The sequence below is a fragment of the Magallana gigas genome, chromosome 5 (genome assembly GCF_963853765.1).
Source record: "Magallana gigas chromosome 5, xbMagGiga1.1, whole genome shotgun sequence".
Classification (NCBI taxonomy): Eukaryota; Metazoa; Mollusca; class Bivalvia; order Ostreida; family Ostreidae; genus Magallana; species Magallana gigas.
The window spans coordinates 7371735-7387992 of record NC_088857.1 but is presented as its reverse complement, the minus strand read 5'-3'; the positions used below and the strand labels follow the sequence as shown (position 1 = coordinate 7387992).

General features: G+C 33.2%; 2 protein-coding genes across 6 annotated transcripts; one reads left to right on the top strand and one right to left on the bottom strand.

Moving 5' to 3' along the window:
* Positions 1 to 1710: 1710 nt before the first annotated feature.
* LOC105329328 (uncharacterized) lies at positions 1711 to 4127 on the top strand. The gene is made up of 2 exons (XM_020067653.3): positions 1711 to 2014; positions 2139 to 4127. The coding sequence occupies exons 1-2, from the start codon at positions 1711 to 1713 to the stop codon at positions 3329 to 3331; spliced, it is 1497 nt and encodes a 498-aa protein (XP_019923212.3). The 3' UTR covers positions 3332 to 4127.
* LOC105329329 (uncharacterized) lies at positions 1809 to 16228 on the bottom strand. 5 transcript variants are annotated; one of them, XR_010713825.1, is made up of 6 exons: positions 16064 to 16228; positions 10723 to 11622; positions 10115 to 10473; positions 2385 to 2505; positions 2173 to 2304; positions 1809 to 2012 (listed from the first exon to the last, which is right to left on the bottom strand). XR_010713825.1 is itself a non-coding variant. In XM_011430525.4 (3 exons), the coding sequence occupies exons 2-3, from the start codon at positions 11603 to 11605 to the stop codon at positions 10220 to 10222; spliced, it is 1137 nt and encodes a 378-aa protein (XP_011428827.3). In that variant the 5' UTR covers positions 11606 to 11622; positions 16064 to 16228; the 3' UTR covers positions 7646 to 10219. The 5 variants fall into 5 exon arrangements, 1 of the variants encoding a protein (XP_011428827.3); XR_010713826.1 differs by having other exon boundaries at positions 2412 to 2505; XR_010713824.1 differs by having other exon boundaries at positions 2173 to 2505.
* Between the last annotated feature and the right edge of the window lie 30 nt (positions 16229 to 16258).

The following is a 16258-nucleotide window of genomic DNA, read 5'->3' as shown; positions in this document are numbered from 1 at the left end:
AGAAAGTGTCATCAGAGCCGATTATTAAATATGAAATATTGATGCCAGGGTTGGCAATCGTTTGTAGAATTGCTACCGGTTAATCGCAATTCGGTCCGACCGATTAACCCGTTACTCGTATCAAAATTAATCATTGTTTGAAAATATTTTTTTCAAAAACTGTTATAAATAACACCGAAAAAACGACAGGAATATTCTGTTCATGTGTAAATCAAGATAAATATAAATCGGGACTTATTATAATTATCAAAAAGAAATCTTGAACAACGAATCGCGAGCATGCAGTCATGATCATGCAAGGGATTCACTGCCCACATGTCGCAATTTCGCAGTACAGTCTTCTTAAGACAATGTCTGGCCATGACAAGTTATAGATCTCTATTTTCAATCATTATTCTTTTGGATCGTAGTAACATTAGAAAACTACATTTGTATATTATAAAAAAATACAATAAACACATTGATCCTAGGTACGATATTGATAATTGTATCGGTACTCCACAGATATATCATTCAATAATGATTTATGAAAAGCTGAACAGACAAGACAGTGCCATGTTGTTTTAACAATTATTATAAATAAGGGGGATAATAAGGGGACTTGCCTCCTTTTTTCGATCGTAACTTGACTTCTAACGTTCAAATTGAGTTCAATAATTAAAAATACACTGGTAAACCATTTTATACATAAATAATTAAAGATGCAATCGTATCTAGCTCCCTTTAACGCAACTGAAAACACCAAGAATACAGCTAGTTTATCTATGTACAAATGTACCACATATATAGTCCACTTTTATACGTTGTTTTTAGAATAAGGTTGATGTACATTTTTGGATAAACATAACTAACACATACGTCAACTCTTTGTATGTCCTCAGGATAAATGGATTTATCGAGAACACACTACCTGTACAACATATTGTACAATCAGTTGGACACGGATATAAACTGCTGAAAAATAATCAAACACGGAAACAATTGTGTTTTGCTTCGCATAGACCGAAGGCGAAAGCTTGACGGAGTGAGAGTAACAAAGATATCTATGGTAGGTAATTTCACATATATGTGTGTTATTATAATAAGGTAGATTTCTTAAGTTTTTCTGTCCCAAACGAACGCGATGACAGTGTTACATTTCTATGCAGGACTCTAAAGCATATATACCGGTATTACTGTTAAAGGACTCCTATTTTAATTGATAGTAAACTTCCTTCCATAGCCATTGTTGGCATGTTTAAAAATTAATTATTTTTGAAACCCAAGCAGTATGCATCACCATTATTGACAAAGGAATTAAAATGTCCATTTTCTTTCGAAGATTTGACTTCAGAAGTATCTGATAAAGACAAAGAAAGACGCAGAAAAGACTTAATTTAAAAAGGTTTGTAAACTGTATTTTTTAATAAAGAACATTTGTACTGTAAGGCTAAAAGATCAGGTTTTTGGAATACTTCCTTACTATCTCATAACTGTTATAAAGTAACCGTTATTGACACGGAAAGAAAATCATACAAACAACCCAATAAAAAAGAGAAAAAAAGGGAAATAGGTACTAAGACTAGCTAGGGTCCCTGATATTTTTTTTTTTATATTTTTTTAAGGGTCCCTGATATAAGACAATGAGGAGTCTGTAAAATTGTATAGGTAACGATAGACCGCAAACATACTACCCTCTGAGATCTCTGTCATCATTTTATTTCAGAAGACATGAATCCATTTGAAGATGACATGATTGAGGAGAATGATGATGAATCAAAGAATCCGTTCTTTGAAGATATGACGAATGATGACGATGATGATGAAATGGGTAGTGGTGGGGGCGATGGCGGTGATGATCTGATAAAAAAGAGTGATGAGAAATCCAAGAATCCATTTACCCAAGATACCCAAGATACAACGGGTGATCGTGGTGATGATAATGCTGTGGAAGATAGTGGAGATGAAATGTTGGATCTTTTCTCTGTTGATTATGACAGCTTGAGCATTCCTTGGAAAAGTTTTCTACAGAGCTGTAAATATAATTCTTTTAAACTTGTATGAAAAAGAATGTTAAGCCAAGTGAACTTAAAAATATTTAATTCAATTTATAACAATCATATTCATCATTTGTAACGAATATATCTTATGTTTTACAGTCAATCTTAACGTGAAAAAGTTGTACAAACCCACTTGCGTCAAGATGATAGGAACCCGCTTGAAATCTCTTAAAGCCTTGTCCATTGTTGGCAAATGGGGCAGCGGTCGAACAACTCTGGCAAAACAAGTCATTCTCCAGTGTGCTCAAAGTTTTGTAAACAGCACCTGCAAATTTACAACAATTGACAGAGCTACAAGCTGGAAGAAAGGTGTGCATGACGGTTGTGCGAGTTTCATTTACCTACCCGACTGTGTCAAAGAATGGTACACACCGAGTCATGTGGAAGACGTCGCAGAGTGTTTGAAGGACATGCTTATCAGACCCTCTGATCAATGTTACGTCGTGCTAAGCGTTAACGAGAATACCTGGTCCAAATACGAACATATTCTATCACAATGCGACATATTCAAAGGAAAAAGGTTGCATTTCATGCATAATAAAGAAATAATGTCTTCAAATGATTACAAAGAAATGTTACACGTAATTGTCCAGAACAGAGTCAAACTAGACAGCCTTACTTCTAAAACCAGTGCAATTCTCGCTGCCAAAGAGAACGATGTCATAGGGTTACCTGAACTTATGACCCTCTCATGCAAAAATCGTCGAATTTTGAGTAACGTTGCGAGATTTTGTGCGGAACCTTTAAGTGTTATTAAAGATGACTTGAAACAAATGTCGGAATCTCCGAAGATTTCAGAAAAACACAAGTTTGTGGTGCTAACCTACGCCATGATTCATAACGGCAGTTTCAGTTTACAAAAACTGAATGAGAATATGCTGAGATCAATTCGAACCATTTTTGCCGTTTTTAGTCCTCCTGATGACTACTTTGAGGATGCAGTTGACAAACTAATGGAAGAGTATCTTGAAATTAGCACAGACAAAGAAACACTCTGTACACAACATGAAATCATAACGCGCATTCTGTTTGAGATTGTCGCAGAGATTAAGATAGAATTTCTTATTCAGAATTGCGACTCAAGGCTTCTACTTAACTGCATCCGTCCTGCCACGTTTACTTTTTCATCTATGTTTAGCAAATTCAACAAGGAACTGGTGGTGGGAATTGAACCTGGCCATCACCAAGCTTTGTGTGAAAGATTTAAGCAAATCGAAATTGGGGGAGAAAACGAGGTACGGAAACACGTGATCATGGAAGATGCAGCATTTCAAAGACTCATGATGTTATAGAAAACAACGTTACAAAAGAATGTTATTCACTTGAGATATCTCACTCCTCAATGTGGTTGTTTCAAGAATTTATTTGGAAGTGTATTATTCAGATTTGTAGACAAAACAAACTTGAGAAATATATATAAAAAAGGGGCGGTTCACTGTTCATCCCTCTAAGTTAAGGTGCATTAAATTTGACCTTTCTGCAGTTTTGCTGCCTGATTTCCTTTTGTTGCTAGTGTTTTTGAATAAGCAGAATCATGTTTTAAATTATGCACAAAGAGAAGATTGAATATGATAATAAAGGTAAAGTTTTATATATACCTGCATAAATTTTTCGTGACCTTTTTGCACTTACAAATATCTCATTTTGCAATAGTAATCAATAACTCGTAGGAAACTTTCTGAATATGAAGATTTTTATAAATTCAATACAGTGGATTTAGGTATGTCCCCCAGTATTAAGTTGAAATGATAAAACACTGGGATCAGGAAGTATTAATTTATTTTGCAAAATGGCTTCTAAGGTTGAATTCATTACATTTGCGTGACACTTATGGTCAATCACACTCTTTAATTTTGATTTCGAAACGTAAAACAAGTCCTTCAGAATACGTTTCAAAAATATTACTGGTTGAAACTTTGCGTGAATAAAGAACTTGAATGAACTGTTGTTAAACACCAGTTCTAGAACGCAGTTCGCAATTCAAAATTTATAATTCATATTTGGGGTCCGAAATTTTCAGGGGCATCTACTAGTGGTATATCACTACCACTGTGAAAATATGGTGATCCAGTTATCTCTAGTTTTTGAGAATCGGGCTTATATGCAATTGAATAGTGAATCGGTTTTTGGAACGCAGTTCGCAATTGAATAGTTTGCAATTAAAAATTTAAAATTCAATTTTTGGGGGTCGGCATTTTCAGGGACATTTATTGGTGGTATACCACTGCCACCGTGATAATTTGGTGAGGTGGTCTTCTCTAGTTTTTGAAATGTTGGTCGTTTCGCAATTGAATAGTGAACTGCATTCTAGAACGCAGTTCGCAATTCAAAATTTAGAATTCATATTTAGGGCCCGAAATTTTCAGGGTCATCTATTAGTCATTTAACACTACCACTTTGAAAATATGGTGATGCAGTTATCTATAGTTTTTGTGATTTGGGCTTATATGCAATTGAATAGTGAACTGCGTTCTAGTACGCAGTTTGCAATTCAAATATTAGAATTCATGTTTGGGGCCTGAAATTTCCAGGGTCATCTACTGATGGTATACCATTAACACCCTGAAAATATGGTGAAGTGGTCATCTCTCCTTTTTTAGATTCGGGCTTATTTGCAATTGAAAAGTGAATTGCGTTCTAGAACGCAATTCAAAATTTATAATTTATATTTGGGACCTGAAACTTTCAGGGTCATCTACTGGTAGTGTACCATTACCATTCTGAAACTTAGTGAAGTGGTCATCTCTACTTTTTTAAATTCTGGTTTATTTGCAATTTAAAAGTGAACTTGCGTTCTAGAACGCAGTTCACTATTCAATTGCGAAAAGGCCAAATTTTCAAAAACAAGAAAAGACCACTTCCCCAAATTTTCACGGTGGCAGTGGTATACCACTAGTAAATGCCCCTGCAAATTTCGAGCCCCAAATATGAATTTTAAATTTTGAATTGTGAACTGCGTTCTAGAACGTAGTTCACTATTCAATTGCTAAAAGGCCAAAATTTCAAAAACAAGTGAAGACCACCTCACCAAATTTTCATGGTGGCAGTGGTATACCACCAGTAAATGCCCCTGAAAATTTCAAGCCCGAAATATGAATTCTAAATTTTGAATTGCGAAGTGCGTTCTAGAACGCAGTCTAGAACGCAGTTCACTTTTCAATTGCAAAAAAGCCGAAATCTCAAAAACTAGAGAAGACCACTTCACCAAATTTTCACGGTGGCAGTGATATACCACCAGTAAATGCCCCTGAAAATGTCGAGCCCAAAAAATTGAATTTTAAATTTTAAATTGCGAACTGCGTTCTCACTATTCAATTGCGAACTGCGAACTGCGTTCCAAAAACCGATTGCCATATCTGCTCTCCAAGAATAGAGAACTCTCATTCAATTTTAAACATTTGAAGTTTCAAACGATAATAATTAAGTCTAGAGTTTGCAATTGTGTCGGTCACGTTTTTGCTAATTATAAATCATTCACCTCTGTGAGCGAGCTATAAATAGAGAAAAAAATCCACACAAAAATCTTCTGACCCAAAACATCGAACATGTACTGTTCATTTACTAAACTACTTCATAAACTTTAGTTATATTTCTATAGTCTGTCCCAAGTTATTGCTTCCATCATTTTTTGATGATTTTTAATAAAAATACACATACCTGTGAAAGACGTACAGTTGAAATCGAAGAAATGGAAAATATCCAAGGTAACTTCATTGACAAATTATTCTTTTTCATTCATAAAAGTTTACAGGAACGAAAACAAATTTCTAACGATTTATAATGGGAAATGTTTTCATCTTTTCTCCACTCGGAAGTACTCGGGACACCTAGTGCAATATTTCAACGTTATCATCCGGGCTTATTTATTGCTGATGCAATGCAACATCTCCGTAGACTTTCTATTTTGGGATTGAAACCTAAAGCGGTAGAGGGGGCGTTTCAAAACAGATAATTTGGACATTTTTCATATTAGTGGATGAACGTAGTTTGAGCATAAAGGTATTTATTATTATCAAAATATCAAGCGAAAAGTGGTGGAAGCAAAACCCCGGGACAGAGTATAGAAAAAATAATCCATCAGGAGGAGGGGGAGAGTTATATTTGTAGATAATGTTTTATATAAAGGATGACTGCACTTAAGGACATGCGATATTTGCGAGAAAATAAACTTCTTAAAAGATTTTTTCTTTCAATCGCAGAAATGGTCAACATCTAAACTGCAATTTTACGTAATTGCATTAAATAATCAAAGTACTGAAGTACTGACGGGAGTTATTTTTATCGATTGTTATTTATTTTAAAATCAACGCTTTGTTATTTTGTGTGGCAAGTAAATTCCTATAAGTATTTGAATTACGCATATTTTTTATAATCTGAATCCTACAAGAATTTCGTGAAAACCCAATATCAATCATTATGTGTAATATTCAAAGAAAAATTCCATCAAACTACGTATTAGTAATCGAAATAGTTATGAGAAATTGAACTCTTCTCTTGTTCAACCAGACCCTCCGCTGTATCCGTTAATCTCCGACAAGCAAGAGAGACTCTATGCTTGTCGAGATTTACGGAGACAGCCGAGCGTATAGATGGTTGAACGAGACTATATTGAACTCTGGCGTAGGAATACATAAAATGTACGACTTCAAAAAATATCTAAATTGTTCGTACCATTTAAAATCTGACTATTTACAAGGTATCTATTATTACTTATTAGGTTAGTTACTGACTCACTACGGAAATATATTGGGTTGATTAATCTCATAGATGGCGAGGCGAAGCCGAGTCGTCTATGAGATTGATCAACCCAATATATTTCCGTAGTGAGTCAGTAACTAACCTAATAAGTGTTTTGTTTTCCCGAGGACTATCAAGCGACATATTCATTCACAAATTGCGGTGATCTACGCAAAGCCATGTACAAGATGCCTTACATCTTGTCCAATTCAACTCATTTAAACTCTTCAAAATTATCAATCCCACCTTTCAAATACTCTTTAAAAATCTTCGCTTCACCTATATTACTTACAATGTTTTGTTGCTATTCAATTTTAAACATTTTCTCCCTTTCCTATGCAGAGATTTGAGCAAATTTCGACGCTACCATTTTGTTCTGCTCCAGACACAACAATGTGACGTCAATATTCAAAGGGCAACTACTCTAATTTAAAAATAATTCTAAAGGGCAACTACTCTAAATATTTTAAGAACTTACTGAACATGAATTCTGTGTTAAATAATATGAAATGTCGAGATGAGTAGGCGAGGCGGCAGCCAATGACGGCCATATTGCCTAATATTAATCCTCACAGAACCTACATAGAGATATATGAGGCAATCACGTGCCATGTTTAAACCAATGAAGGTGTGACATTTCAGTCTGAGGGAAAACAAAAATATTTTCCAGTTTTTTTTTTTTTTTTAGATTTTTTGGTAATTTTTTGCTGTAAATATGTTAATATCAATGTGTTGTAAAAGAAAAGTGGAGCAGACACCTAAAATTTATACCAAAATATTTCAATACAACTTGTCCAAATCATAGTTAATTTGGAAAAAGCTATTGTCGGGGATAAGACCAAAAATGCTAAAAGAAATTTGTTTGCAAATAGATTATAATAAAAGTTTATGTAAGATAATACGAAAATACAATAAAGAATGGTGTAAAAACTATACGTGATGAAAATGACAAGTTATATATTTTACATTTTCCAGACGACGTTTTGACGTAGGCCTAATGTCATTCATGATAATTCAATATGATTATTCTATATAATGCGACATCTGATTGGTTCTAGACAATCACGTGACCGGGCGACAAAACTTCGTGTCTCCCGGGGAATAAATATCATGGCTCACTTCTTCGGAAATCTCGTTTTTTTTTCATCCCAAATGTATGAAAAAGCCAATATGAGAATACGATGTTGACAAATATGATGAAATCAAAAGTATTTAATCAATTAAATTTCCTTTCTGCAACAAAAATCAATTTTACTATATTTGATTCGAATGTATGAAAACAAAGATTGACTATCAGAAAAAAGCCCAAAAATCACAACGTTATTGCTTTCGACAAGTCGAAAAATTATTAAAAATCGACGTATGTTGTATCATCAATTGTTGTTCGCTATAATAAACTTTAATTGCATGAATGTGAGGGAAATATGAAGATTTATTCCCATGGAAAAATCATATTTCCCTCGGGTAAAGCCCTCGGGAAATATGGTTTTTCTTTGGGGAATAAATCTTCATATTTCCTTCACATTCATGCAATAAATGTATAATGTTTGTGACGTTATTTCTCTGTTTTGTCAAAAATGCCATAATCACATTTTTCTCATGGGCGCAATCATTTACCTGTGCCTTACACAGGAGAGATACTTCTGATGATCGGCGGTCCGGATAAGAAAAGTGCATGATCAGCGGTCCGGATAAGAAATAAAGGAACATGTTGTGTTTTGAACTTTAAAGCCCGGAGATAATATTTCGTTAACGTAAGGTAATGTATAAAAAAAAAACCATACATATTTACAGTTAAAGATGGGAAATATTTTTGCTAAAATTCGATTATCTAATATTTGCCACTATTTTCAAGTAATGTTAAAATGTTATTTTTTCTTATTTCATTTAAACAAGAGAAAATAATAGAATCTTAGTTAAGGTGGCTCTATACACCACTTTTTGATGACGCAGTACGCAAAAAAGTAAATCTGGAAACATGCATTTCCGGTACTGGCTGATTTAAACTGAGGTGAATTGTATGGGAACCGCTATTTTGAAAAATTTGTTAAATGGATAGATTTAATTTGATAATTGGAAAATTCATTACTTACAAGTAATGTGGTTTGTGACACCTTCACGTTGTGTGGTATTATTTATCGAAATAAACAATAAAATCAAGTATAAATTTTTAAAGAGTTTCTTTAGCACCATCGATATGTTACACCGTAGCGTAGTGGATTAGTGGATTCACTACAAACCATTAGGTCATGAGTTCGATTCCCGTTGAGAGCAATAAATTTTTTAACTTTCCAAAAACTTCTAAAACGTATTTTTTGGTTGAATACCGTGAAAGAAAATTCTAAACAGGTGAAAATATTTCAATTATTATATACTTTAATGCACATTAATATCGACATCTAACGGGGATGAGAGGGTTGCTTTGAATTTCTCTCAGGTTGGGATACATAAATCCTATTAGCCTAGTCAATGTTCCCCTTTATTTATTTGACTTAGTTTTGCATTAAAGCGAATATATTCACTTGTACAGGGCAAATTCTATAATGAAATATGTATGTATTTATCATTCCAACATTATATTTAGGAAATTTTCTTCAACTCAGAAATGAAAAGTCCTCAAGGTGTTTGGGCCTTGGGACTTAGGAACGATAACCCTTACATGAGGAACTTTCATACCAAATAAAATTTAAAATATTTTTTGTGTTTATTTGCAATGGTTTTCATTCAATTTTTTATGTCACATTTATTAAAATACATTTTCTTATAACACCAAGCAACTTTTTCAGATGATTTGTCAACAGAGTAAGAAAATATGAAAAGATATATTGTGGGGAAATACTAAAATAAATTGCAATAATAACATTTTTGAATGTTAAGAAGTGATATATTTTTTTTATGTGTCCGAAGGAAATATCCATCATATGACAAAATAATTTCTCTCAATTTGTTGATAGCTGTCTTTTTAAAAAATATTTTACAAAAACGCGAAAAAACATTTAAAATTCTTTTAAAATACCTATAGTATCCCTATCGTCATTTTAATATTTGATAAGTATATGTTTTGTGGTCTTCTATTGAAAATTAGAATAAACTGTGGGTGTATAGAGCCACCTTAAACTCAATGCTTTAGCTAAGTTTGAATTGTGTCTCTGTTATATACCATGTAAACAGCTGAATAGCATGTCAATTATGGTTTATTCTTAAAGAAAACAATCGAATTTTACTATCTTTGAAAAATTCCTATGTTATCAAAATACAACAAATTAAAAAAAAAACGAAATGTAAAAAGGTCTTTTCACAATATTTAACCATAAAAAAGTTATAAGGAATTTATTTACCTATATATTTCTATACTATCACTCTAGAGAGGTTTTCCTATACACTTCTTTGTGATTTACGAAAGTGAAGTTTTTTTAATCACAATTCTTGCTCTAAGTGAATTTTCACTTGATATCCTTCCTTCGCCAACTTTCCCAGTTAAACTTGTACTGATATGTGGGTCGATGTGTGCGTTTCAGTAGCTCATGAATGCGACAGTATCGCTCCCAGGGGTTTGGGATGCTGACTTGTGTGTGAGTGGCCCACTGAATATTCCGGATTCGTTCTATGAGGTTCGACTTGACGAGAGTCTCCAGAACCTCAAACTCACAGCCTTCACAGTTCATGGTCAGCAAATCCAATTCATAAACTCCCACGCCTAGAAATGAGGGAGAGAATGTTATATCTATAATTTTCACAATCTTTGCAAACTCTTACAAATATAGTTGACTTATGTAAAGCAAATAAGATTATCTATAATAAGTATATTAGTCTGAAAAATCAATCAAATGTTACAAATTCAATTCTATACAAATAAAGTTTTCCTTAGAACATATGTCATTGATACGATTGGCTCTTTTGCAAACGTTCTATTCAAAAGACTTTTTATGTTCTACGAAATGCTTACCTAAATCTGTTAGGAAGTCAATGGCATTTACAATGTAGATGGGAACAGTTCCGTTCTTTTTTGAAAACTTTGTCGTTGCGCATGCGTTGTTCCCTTCAAGGTTTACCATAACTACTTCGTTATCTGAACCAAGACCGACATTGTATATACTGACTTTTTCGTTTCCCGCAAATTTCTTCTCAAGAATATCAGTGTACGGTGTTAACGGTTCTAAGATAAGATAGTTCATATTGTAGAGTTTTGAAAAATTCCCTGCATCCCAACCCCAGTTTCCTCCGACCTCTATCATGAATTTTGTCTCGTCCAAGTAAGTATGGTGTGTTCTACGAATGTTCTGTAATCTTCCATGATCACCTCCAAAGAATGCACCATAGTTCTTTTGATAGTCCTGCTTGCTGGTTGCTTTACAATTTTTTATATTTTTCAGTTCTTTTGCGTTTAGATCTGTATCTCTTAATTGTAAATGGGATTTGGCGTATTGACCAATATTCTCGATTTCGACGTCTTTTGCCACTTCCCCTTTCCGTTTCAATTGCTCCACAAATCCTCGAACAACTGGGTTAAATGTTTGTCCTTTAAGAGGAAGTTGCAGCTTCAAATTTATTCCCTTATCCACTAAAACATTTCTGGAATATTTCTCAGAAGCGGACTGATCATTGTTCCACTTTTCCTCGTCATCCATGTTTTCGTCCCTTGAGTATTTTATGTTCGAGTTCCTCGTTTTATCGACAAATATAGGGTCGTGTGTGTCAGATGCTGCGTGGTTCTGTCGCAATATCATGTTTACAAGATTGCGTTCTCTCTTATCAAAGTAGACAAACATGGTTAAACAGAGAGCAGCTGTGATGCCAATCAAAATGAAACCTGTTCTAGGTTTTCTCATGATGGTCTATTCCAATTCTACAACAGTAAATGCGACAGAGTGAATTTTATAAAACATGCAATACCTAATTTATGTAACATATCTATATTCATTCTTCGTAGCTTCAACACTCGGTACACCACATAAAATTTCTGATAATACCATTCCATCAAATATCTTACACTATTAATTTTGCAGTTTTGAAAACATTAATTCCCTCTCCCCTTTTATTCTGTCCGGATATTTTTTTTCTTTTCGTATACGTTTTACATGAACATGTAGTCCGTAGTCGTGCTAAGGAAACTTAAAAGGGGCATATATAGCCATCATTTAAACTGAACATTTTCAATTCTAGATTTCCATTTTCAATGTTTATAGTGCTAAATCAAATGGTATTTATTTAGTTATGTGTAGTAGTTGGGGCTATATGGACCGTGAATATCGGCCTGGGTTGCTCAGTGGTAGAGCTCCTGGCTATAGATACAGGGGGTCCCCGGTTCGATTCCCGGTCCAGCCATATATTTTCATTGTATTCATTCCTCCTTTCCTACTACAGATGAAGAAAAATTAATTCCAGTTGTTGATTTAAGGAGGTTGGCACTTGAAAACTAGTAATGTCAATCATCTAACAACCAATTGAAGATTAAGATGGGGACCTAAAATGTTCATTTGTTTTATTTGTGACCCATGTCGCATGCCATTTTTGGAAATATACGGCCTAAAAAAAAAAGTTGTGTGTTTCGGGTAACCCGACCTAACCTACAAAAATGGCCCGATCCTACCATTTTTAGATGCCTGATTTTATTCGACTGTGAATTTTATCTTATTTCCAATAAAAAATACGTTTTTAAATATGAAACAAACAAACATTCTTAGGATTCAGGCAAAAAAATTAGATAAAATAAAAAAAATCCCCACCTACCTAACCTAATTTTTTCATCAGTGTTACCCTAAACACACTATTTTTTTTTTTAGGCCTAAACAGAAAGAAAAATTTTCTAAAATTTTTGCAAAATATTTGGCATGAAAATTGATTATTTGAAGAAATCAGACAAATATTTATAGTTTGAACTGTTATTTAATAATGATTTTAATACAGTATGAAGTTAAACACATGTAGTGACTATAAAAGTAATATCTGAGTCAAAGCTTAAAAAATCTTTCTTTACTTGTGGCTTCAAATGCCAGTACATAGTGAACACAACAACGAAAATTAAGATCGTTGCAAAATTTTGGAGAAATCAAATTATAACGCATATAAAAAAGATAAGTAATGTCATCTTTCAAAAACTTTGCATACAAAAAGACATTCGTTTTAATAATGTCTCATTTAAAGTAAAAAAAAAAAAAGTAGGGGTCTTGTCTAAGAAAAATTGAGATATACATATAGCATGAATTAAGCTAATTTTAGGTCAAAATTGGAGTTATTTTTTTGTTACTTCTATGAAATATATGCTTTACATGCCAGAATATATCGATAGAAATATCAAAATATTGTTCAAATATGTATTTCAGAACATAATAAATGTTTCGTATTACACAAACTATCTAGAAGTTTGGTCTGCGCTGAAAATTATGAAGCTAAAGTAACAGTACTCTAGAACTGTCAAGTTAAAAAAGTGTTCATTACCTCCTTGAAAACCTTCCACCACAAAATATAGTTCCATATATATTTTGTAAAAATGTATTTTTTTTAAACAATTGTATTCAAGAAAGTTTATTTGGCATTGTAAAATATAAATATATTACTAGAATTTATATGCTATGCTGAATTTTCAGACAAAAGGTGACCCTAGCTCACAGTTTATATGCTATGTAAACTAGGTTTTTGTCATGATTTCAACTGCTAATGCATAATTCATAGCGTTAGGCGTTGCAATTGCATCGGTGTTGTATCATTTAAGGTGGAGTAACACATCATCACAAAATGGCTAAACGATATTTTGTTTCATTAAGATATTTTGTCGATGACAAAGTGTACATGTAGCTTACTCCATAGCCGAATGGATAAAATGTCGGGCTTGTGATCCGTACTTCCCGAGTTCAAATCCCTCAGGAGTTTTTGTTATTACATACGGAATTGAATTTTTAAGATGTTCATTTTTTTATCCCCTAACTGCAAATTTTACGCTTATTTGACATGTGTTCAGTTTATTTATTATATTTTTCATAATCAAATAATTGACCGTTAATTTGAGTGTCTTTTTAAAGGTGTTTTATTCCATCATAACGGTTGTTACAGTGCTAGCTATGTAAACAAGGTTTGTGCCATGATTTCGTTTACTGTTATTCCACCAACAACAGATGACATTCTTTACCCTTGAGGTTTTTTAAATTACTAAAGGGAATATGCAACCATGCAGGAAAATAACAAACATGACCTTCAGTGTGTGTCTTACAATGTACTAGTAAACATGCAGCATGACCTTGTGCAAAATTTATAATATTTTAGTTCTATTACAATCGTCAGTACTGTTGTGTACTTGAGATTATAGGACTTCTGTGCAGTTTAACAATTATATTTTTGGCTCTGGTTTTGATAATCAAATTGCTATTCATATCATTGAAATTGAACAGCCAATCAAAGAGTTGTGTGCAATCAGTATGGAACGCCATAGCTGCCTTAAAGTCAATTTCATATTATATGAATTGGTATTTCATTCATATGCAATAGTAATATCATTATAATATATTCAGTGTTAGCATCATTATATACACTGCTAACATCATCATGTACTGGGATTTCATCATTATATTCAGGGGTAAAATCTTTATATGAAATGGCATTATCATAACATTATGTCGTCAAATCATTATGTGCAGTAGTTTATTCGTTACATGCTATGAATAAATCTTTATATGATAATATGATAAACTCATTTCATAAAGAGATATGAATTCATAATGTATTGTTGTTCAATCGTTATGTTTTGTGGTACACTCTTCGTGTGCATGCAGTTGCAAAATCTTTTTATGCAGTGAAACTTCTTGACATTAGGTGATAAGTTCATTATATGCAGTACTAACATCATCTTATGGCGTGTTGAAAACATTATGTACATTTGAATGGTTGTGAAACCTTTATGTATTGTGGTGAAAGAGGTCCAGTTTGCCGCGTTCATTATGACAATGCACATTTCCTGGTCAAATTGTCGTTTGATTTGAATTCAGAGAGAGAGAGAGAGAGAGAGAGAGAGAGAGAGAGAGAGAGAGAGAGTGTGTGTGTGTGTGTGTGTGTGTGTGTTTATCTGTCCTTTAAACACCGATATCATAATATCAATCATTGAACCCATTTTGTGTGAAAAATCGAATGTATTATAAGTAGAGTATGCTTTTAATGAGAAGTTTATCATTATTTGAGAAAAAGTTTGAGACATTTAAATAATTTCATTTCATGTTGAATCGTTAATGGATAATAACAGCGTTTTATCAGTGCAAAAAGGTCAAAATATCCATTGGGTGAAGAAATTGTAACATTTTTCTTCATAATAATTTTAATTTTATTTATCTTAAATAGTTTAAATTTGTATTTGATGCCATAGTTCATTCCGATAATGAAATATAGAGGGAAAAGCGATTTATGTGTGATCTGCACATTCAGTGCAGAAAGGTCATATTTAATACACCGTAGCGCTAAATGAAGCATATAGACTCCAAAATTTTGTTTTGAATTTTGGTTAAGCTATGAGTGTAGATTTTTAAAAAATACTTTAGAAAAAAACTAAGACTTTTGATCGCAGGATCCAACGTCCTTAAGGCAGCTATGGCGTTCCATAAATCAGCGTATGAATTTTTTTTAGTACACGTAATGCAAGTGATCAGACAAGCTAAAAGGAAAATAATAGTACATGTGTATTTTGATAAAAGTGCAAAAATCAGACTTTTGTAAGTTATGTTTCTAGCATTTTTACACATAGTCTATCTATTTGAGCACACGGTGTTTTCATTCGCCAATCTACATATCTTACGTTATTCGCAGAGCATTGTGTGTATTCTTTACGAACTTGAATAGCGTGTAGTATTGCATTGTTTGCTTATATAAAAAGGACATATAATTAGCCAAACGTTTCTACGGTTTGGCTACTATCATACTTATTCCACAAACAGGCAATAAATGTGATATATTATATATATTTATCTCTGTACAAGATAATTCGGGTAAAGAAACTCAGAAATTGTTTTACAGAACTAATCGCTCATAAATTAACGTAACTACAAAAGATAACACATGACTACATTCAAGCATTAATGGACATACATTCATGGACAATAACTTCATTGAAATAGAGAGATAGAGAGAGAGACACACACACACACAAAGAGAGAGAGAGAGGGAGACCCACACACACACACACACACACACACACACACACAGATTGTTTTCGAAAGATTGTTAAAAACCTCAAGGAGCATATAATTTACCTCTACAAAAATAGAAACCTATGCTAATTTAAATGTCTTCTGAAAATGACTACAAACCTATTTAGGCAAAATAACAGGTATTCCGAACAACTCCCACAAATAAATAGAGGCCAATTCACAGGTAAAAAGGGTGGAAAATCAATAGGACCGAGTATGCGTATGAATACAGCTCGAAGGCTTTATACTTCGACATTATATATACACCCCTGCAAATGTTATTGTCATTTAAATTTAGACCACGTGGTTTTATTT